The 5,841-nt window shown below is 49.7% G+C and overlaps 1 protein-coding gene across 1 annotated transcript; it reads left to right on the top strand.

The window, feature by feature from the left end:
* The first annotated feature begins 2,920 nt into the window (after positions 1 to 2,920).
* Positions 2,921 to 5,638, top strand: LOC136454652 (uncharacterized). Its single transcript, XM_066455009.1, has 4 exons — positions 2,921 to 3,016; positions 4,244 to 4,843; positions 4,928 to 5,275; positions 5,420 to 5,638. The coding sequence occupies exons 1-4, from the start codon at positions 2,921 to 2,923 to the stop codon at positions 5,636 to 5,638; spliced, it is 1,263 nt and encodes a 420-aa protein (XP_066311106.1).
* Positions 5,639 to 5,841: the final 203 nt, after the last annotated feature.

Here is a 5,841-nt window from a genome sequence, read left to right as displayed (position 1 = left end):
TCATAGGCTCTTCATCCCTTCCACAGCCTGGCGAAATCTTCACGATCGGTTCCATCTCATGGGTCATAATGTTGATGGAGTCAGAGAGCTCCTCGAGCCGGAGCAGATCATTTCTACGCCAGCCACCCCTGCACCTGCAACTATAGATCCAATCTCGGAGGAGATTCCGAGGTCTCTTTCAGCAACAACTCGCTGTCCGCTTCCTCGCTACCAGAGGAGGCCGATCAACAACGACGATCTGATCGAATCCATCGATTGGGTCGGACTGAAGCTCGCTGATTGTCTCTCTGTCACCGAATCGGCACTGGACACTCTGGTTCAGTGCTGATCACCCTCCGATCCAGATATATTGGAGGGTGCTTAGGAAGCTACAAGGGCTATGGCCCTACCCTTTGGATTCTCCAACACCGCCGCCGCTTACCAGCATGCCATAAGGGGCAAACTCACTGACCAGATCGCCGTCCAGCTCTCACCGACTGTCAACATGGTACACTTAGGCTGGAGCCCTATGGCACACCTCCAGACCATCCCAGAAGAAACTCCAGGCTTTGAGTCTTAGGGCTCTATGAAGACCCTTGCCAAAACCTTCTCCGATCAATTTCTCCTACAACCCTTCCAGGGTGGCGCGATCTTCAACGTCAGCATCGATAGCCCTCCTTGGAATGGTGAAACTGAGGAGGATCGCGCTACTCGGGAGAACCAAAACATCAACCGTGTGTAGTGGCAAGAAAATGAGGTAGCCATCACAAGGGCTAAGGCTGCTCAGAATAATTAGCTTGACTCTCAAGGAAGACCGCTCCCGCTCTACCGCGACCTTGATGAAGAATTTCTCCACGTCGACGGCCATGACATCTTCAGGACTCCAAGCGCTAATTTGGCAGTAGCCACCAATGAGCTCGCTCGTTTCCCTCAAATGCCTGAGCTCGCCAATATTGCCGCCATGCTTAAAGTGGCTCACTATCAGGTCAATGAGATCCGCGAGGATTAGAGACCTTCATGTTCTACGAGCACGATTCACCGATCAGCTACGCCGAGGTCCAATCACTGCCCAAGTCAAAGCCGTTTCGCTAACCAGTCATTACCTCTACAAGGGGGACCCGGGGGGCATCGTGCCGAACACCATCGCCAACACGACCAAGAGGTCGAATAGGATGCTAGAGTACATCTTAGCAACCTCTGGGATGCGCGGCGGCGTATCGAGCACCATCGCTTTGGTCGCCATGAAGACAAAGTACGTCACCGCCAGGACTATGAAAGGGAGTACGACAACCCAGACTCAGCCCTCGAGCCTATCCCCAACCACAACACCATAGATTATGGTGTCGACAATCCTGAGGGGCCTCCGGCTTTCACAAGGGCACTCCGAATGCTTTGATGGCCTTGTGGTTTTAAGATCACCAGGGTTGAGCCCTACGAAGTAAGAATGAACCCAACTCAGTGGCTGTAGGCTTATGCCACTACCGTCCATGCCGTGGGAGGAGACACCAGCGTTATGGCAAATTATCTCCCTGTCATGCTCACGCCACCTGCCATGAGCTAGTTCACCAGCCTTGCACCGGACTCCATTAGCTCATGGGAAGAGTTGAAGAAAGTCTTCATCGACAACTATATGGCCACGTGTACTCGACCCAGCACAAAGCATGATCTCAGCCGCATCAACCAGAAGCCATCCAAGCTCCTCCACAGCTACATCCGGCATTTCTCCGAGATGAGGAACTCTATCCCCAACATCACGGAAGATGAAGTCATCACCACCTTTATCCGAGGACTCCACCATCGCGAGCTTCCCTCCAAATTCAATCGTAAGCCACCAACCGGTATCGGCAAAATGATAACTACCGCCAACCAGTACGCCGATGCAGAGGAAGCCGAGGTGCACTTCAACGAGGATGTAGGCACTCAGTGACCACCTCACCGTGATCGCCCTGACGACCGACATCACAATGACCGCCACCCTAACGACCGCAGTTATCATCGCGATAGCGGCCGTGATTGAACAGGAGGACATAGGCCTGGCCAAAATCACCGCTGCTGGCCAGAACACATCTTCACCGCCTCTAGTCAACCTTGCACCAAGCGTAACTATGACGAGCAGTACCAAAAGATACTCAAAGACCCGTGCCCTCTTCACAAGAATGCCAAACACAAGATGAAGGACTACATTGGTCTAGCCAGGGAGTTCCAGGACAAGAGGCTCAACGACGATGCCAATAATGGAACAGGAGGTTGCCGATCGCCTAGGAACAACAACAATGCCTTTTAGAACCATGATAAGGTGGTTGCCACCATCTTCGAGGGCCTTGCCTCCACTAAGAGTCGAAGGGAACGGAAGCTTGCCGCTCGACGAGTGCTCGCCGTCGCTTCAGAAGAAACTACCACCGACCCTAGCTATCACCCATGGTCTGAGATCCCCATCACCTTTAGTAGGGCTGACCAATGGGTAGACATCCCCATCCCCCTCGTCCTCAACGTAACCATCCAGAAGGTGCTATTCAGAAAAGTCCTTGTTGATGGTGGTAGTGCTTTGAACCTACTTTTTGTCGGAGCCCTAAGAGAGTTGGGCCTCGTGATATCAGATCTCACACCCTCAGACTCCTCCTTCTAGGGTGTGGTACCTAGAAGGGCATCTAGGCCACTTGGAGAGATCACCCTACCAGTACAGTTCGGCATGGCAAGCAACTACCGCATCGAGCATATCAACTTCTATGTCACCAACTTTGACACCGCCTACCATGCCATACTTGGCTAGCCAGCTCTAGCCAAATTCATGGCTATACCGCACTATGCGTATCTGGTGTTGAAGATGCCTTCGCCTGTAGGAGTCCTGGCTCTGCGGGCCAACCTTTCCAACGCCTACGCCTGCAAGACAAAGAGTCTCGCCCTCGCTGAAGCCACCGACCTCTCCATCTAGATGGCTAGCATGGTCACCGAAGCCAAGACAGTACCCGCCGATGACATGGAGATTCTAGAGCTTGAGCTTCCCCATGCCTCCGCCAAGTCCAAGAAAATCAAGGAGGTCAGCCTTGGCCTCAATGACGCTTCCAAGACCATGAAGATTGGGGCTCACCTTGACCCTGAATAGGAAAGTGCGCTCGTCTCCTTCCTACGTGCCAATGCCAATGTGTTTGCTTGGAAACCTATAGACATGCCAGGGGTACCATGGGAGAAGATCAAGCACTCCTTGAATGTCTTGCCAACTGCCAAACTAATCAAGCAGAAACTTCGCCGATTCACGCCAGACAAGAAGAAAGCTATTAGGGTAGAAATAAAACAGCTCTTAGCTTCCGGGTTTATAAAAGAAGTGTATCATCTAGATTGGTTAGCAAACCCTATTCTTGTTCGAAAAAAGAATAAAGAATGGAGAATGTGCGTTGATTATACTGATCTTAACAAACACTGCCCTAAAGACCCCTTTGGCTTGCCTCGGATAGACGAGGTTGTAGACTCTACCGCCGGCTATGAACTACTCTCTTTCCTTGACTGTTACTCCAGCTATCATCAGATCTCCCTCAAGGAAGAAGACTAGATAAAGACGTCGTTCATTACACCTTTTGGTGCATACTGCTACAAAACTATGTCCTTCGAACTCAAGAACACTAGGGTTACTTATCAAAGGGCCATTCAGATGTGCCTCGACTAGCAGATTGGCCACAATGTCAAAGCCTACATCGATGACGTGGTTGTCAAAACCAAGACAGCCGACAACCTTATCGCCGACCTTGAAGAAACTTTCGCCAATTTAAACAAGTACCGATGGAAGTTGAACCCTTCAAAGTGCATCTTTGGAGTTCCATCCGGTATACTACTGGGCTACATCATCAGTGCTCGAGGCATCAAGCCTAATCCGGACAAGGTCTCCACCATCACCAATATGAAACGACCAACATGTGTCAAGGATATACAAAAGCTTATAGGTTGTATGGCTGCTTTAAGCCGCTTTGTATCACGCCTTGGCAAAAAAGGGCTACCCTTCTTCAAGCTCCTCAAGGCCTCTGAGCACTTTTCCTAGTCGGAGGAGGCAGACTCAGCTTTCAAGTAGCTCAAATTGTTCTTGACAAATCCACTGATCATGATAGCGCTAAGGCCAGATGAGACTCTGCTCATATACATCGCCGCCACTTCTCGCGTCGTGAGTACAGCTATCGTCGTCGAACGCAAAGAAGTTGGGCATGCTTATAGGGTGCAACATCCGGTCTACTTTATCAGTGAAGTACTCAATGAGCCAAAAACTCGTTATCCTCAGGTACAAAAGCTGTTATATGCAATTTTGATTACATTGCGCAAGCTCCGGCATTACTTTAAATACTACAAGATCGCCGTGGTCACTGAGTTTCCCCTAGGGGACATTCTTCACAACAAAGAAGCCAATGGCCGCATCATAAAATGGGCTGTTGAGCTTAGCACCTATTCCATTGAATTTAGAAGCAGACCTACCATTAAGTCGCAGGCGCTCGCTAACTTTGTCGCTGAATGGACTGAGATCCAAGAGCCCATCGCCGCTGCTTGCCCCGAGCATTGGGTGATATACTTTGACGGCGCCCTTAACATCAATAGTGCCGATGTGGGCATTCTGTTCATTACACCGACCAAGGATAAGCTACGTTACATTCTTCAGATACACTTCCTGGCCTCCAACAATGTCGTGGAATACGAAGCATGTCTCCACGGTCTTCGTATAGCCGTCGCACTCGGTGTTAAATGCCTCATGGTGTACAGAGACTCCGCACTGGTTATCAACCAGCTCAACAAAGACTGGTCTTGTTCCAGCATGAAGATGAATGCTTACTGCGCTGAAATTAGGAAGCTTGAAGGAAAATTCTATGGCATCAAGTATCACCATGTGGTACATGACCAAAATCAACTCGCTAACCAACTATCCAAGCTTGGTTCTTCTCGCGCCGCGATTCCGCCAAGGGTTTTCATTTAGGATCTCCTGGCGCCATCCATCAAAGAAGATAAGGAAGTTAAGGAAGTTCCCCCTGCCAAGCAGTTGGTACTTACAGTACCTTCGCCGGTCATCGATTGGAGGAATCAATTCATCAAGTACCTCACCAGCGTCGAGGTACCCGCAGACAAGACTGAAACTAAATGCCTTGTTCATCGAAGCAAGCTTTACATGTTGGTGGATGGCAGCCTGATGAGGAAAAGTGCTAAGGAAGGGATACTACAGAAATGCATCACCCAAGAGGAGGGAGTGAAGTTGCTTCTTGAAATTCACTCTGGTTCCTACGGCAACCATGCGGCCTCGAGAACATTGGTTGGCAAGGCCTTCCAAGTCAGTTTTTATTGGCCCACAACCATCACTAATGTAGAAGATCTTGTTCGATGATGTGAAGGATGCCAATTCTTTGCAAAGCAAATACACGTGCCCGCGCAAGAGTTGCAAACCATCCTAGCTTACTGGCCCTTTACATACTAGGGACTGGACATGATCGGGCCTTTCAAGCCAGTACCAGGTGGTTTCTGGTACGTGTATGTCACCGTTGACAAGTTCTCCAAGTGGATTGAATATAAACCGCTCGTCTTGGCTATGGCAAAGAAGGTAGTTGACCTATTTGAAGATATCATCCACAGATTTGGTCTACCAAACAGCATCATCATCGATCTTGGAGCTACGTTCATTGGACATCACTTTTAGGACTTCTACGAAGATCGTAGCATCTCTGTCAAATACATTTCTATTGCCCATCCAAGAGCCAACGGTCAAGTTGAACGGGCGAACGGTATGATCCTTGATGCCTTGAAAAAACGACTGTATCAGAGAGAAGAAAAGCACCTAGGCAGATGGCTCAAGGAGCTTCCAACTGTAGTCTGGGGACTATGTACTCAAGCTAGTCGCAG

The sequence above is a fragment of the Miscanthus floridulus genome, chromosome 5 (genome assembly GCF_019320115.1).
Source record: "Miscanthus floridulus cultivar M001 chromosome 5, ASM1932011v1, whole genome shotgun sequence".
Classification (NCBI taxonomy): domain Eukaryota; kingdom Viridiplantae; phylum Streptophyta; class Magnoliopsida; order Poales; family Poaceae; genus Miscanthus; species Miscanthus floridulus.
This window is presented reverse-complemented; position numbering and strand designations above follow the sequence as displayed.

What these genes read in the sequence shown, in the direction of transcription:
- LOC136454652 (XM_066455009.1), top strand. Translation starts at nt 2,921, where the DNA reads ATGGTCACCGAAGCCAAGACAGTACCCGCCGATGACATGGAGATTCTA. An exon ending in AGTCCAAGAAAATCAAGGAG is followed by an intron (nt 3,017 to 4,243) that starts GTCAGCCTTGGC and finishes CGTTATCCTCAG; the next exon opens with GTACAAAAGCTGTTATATGC. An exon ending in GCATCAAGTATCACCATGTG is followed by an intron (nt 4,844 to 4,927) that starts GTACATGACCAA and finishes GTTTTCATTTAG; the next exon opens with GATCTCCTGGCGCCATCCAT.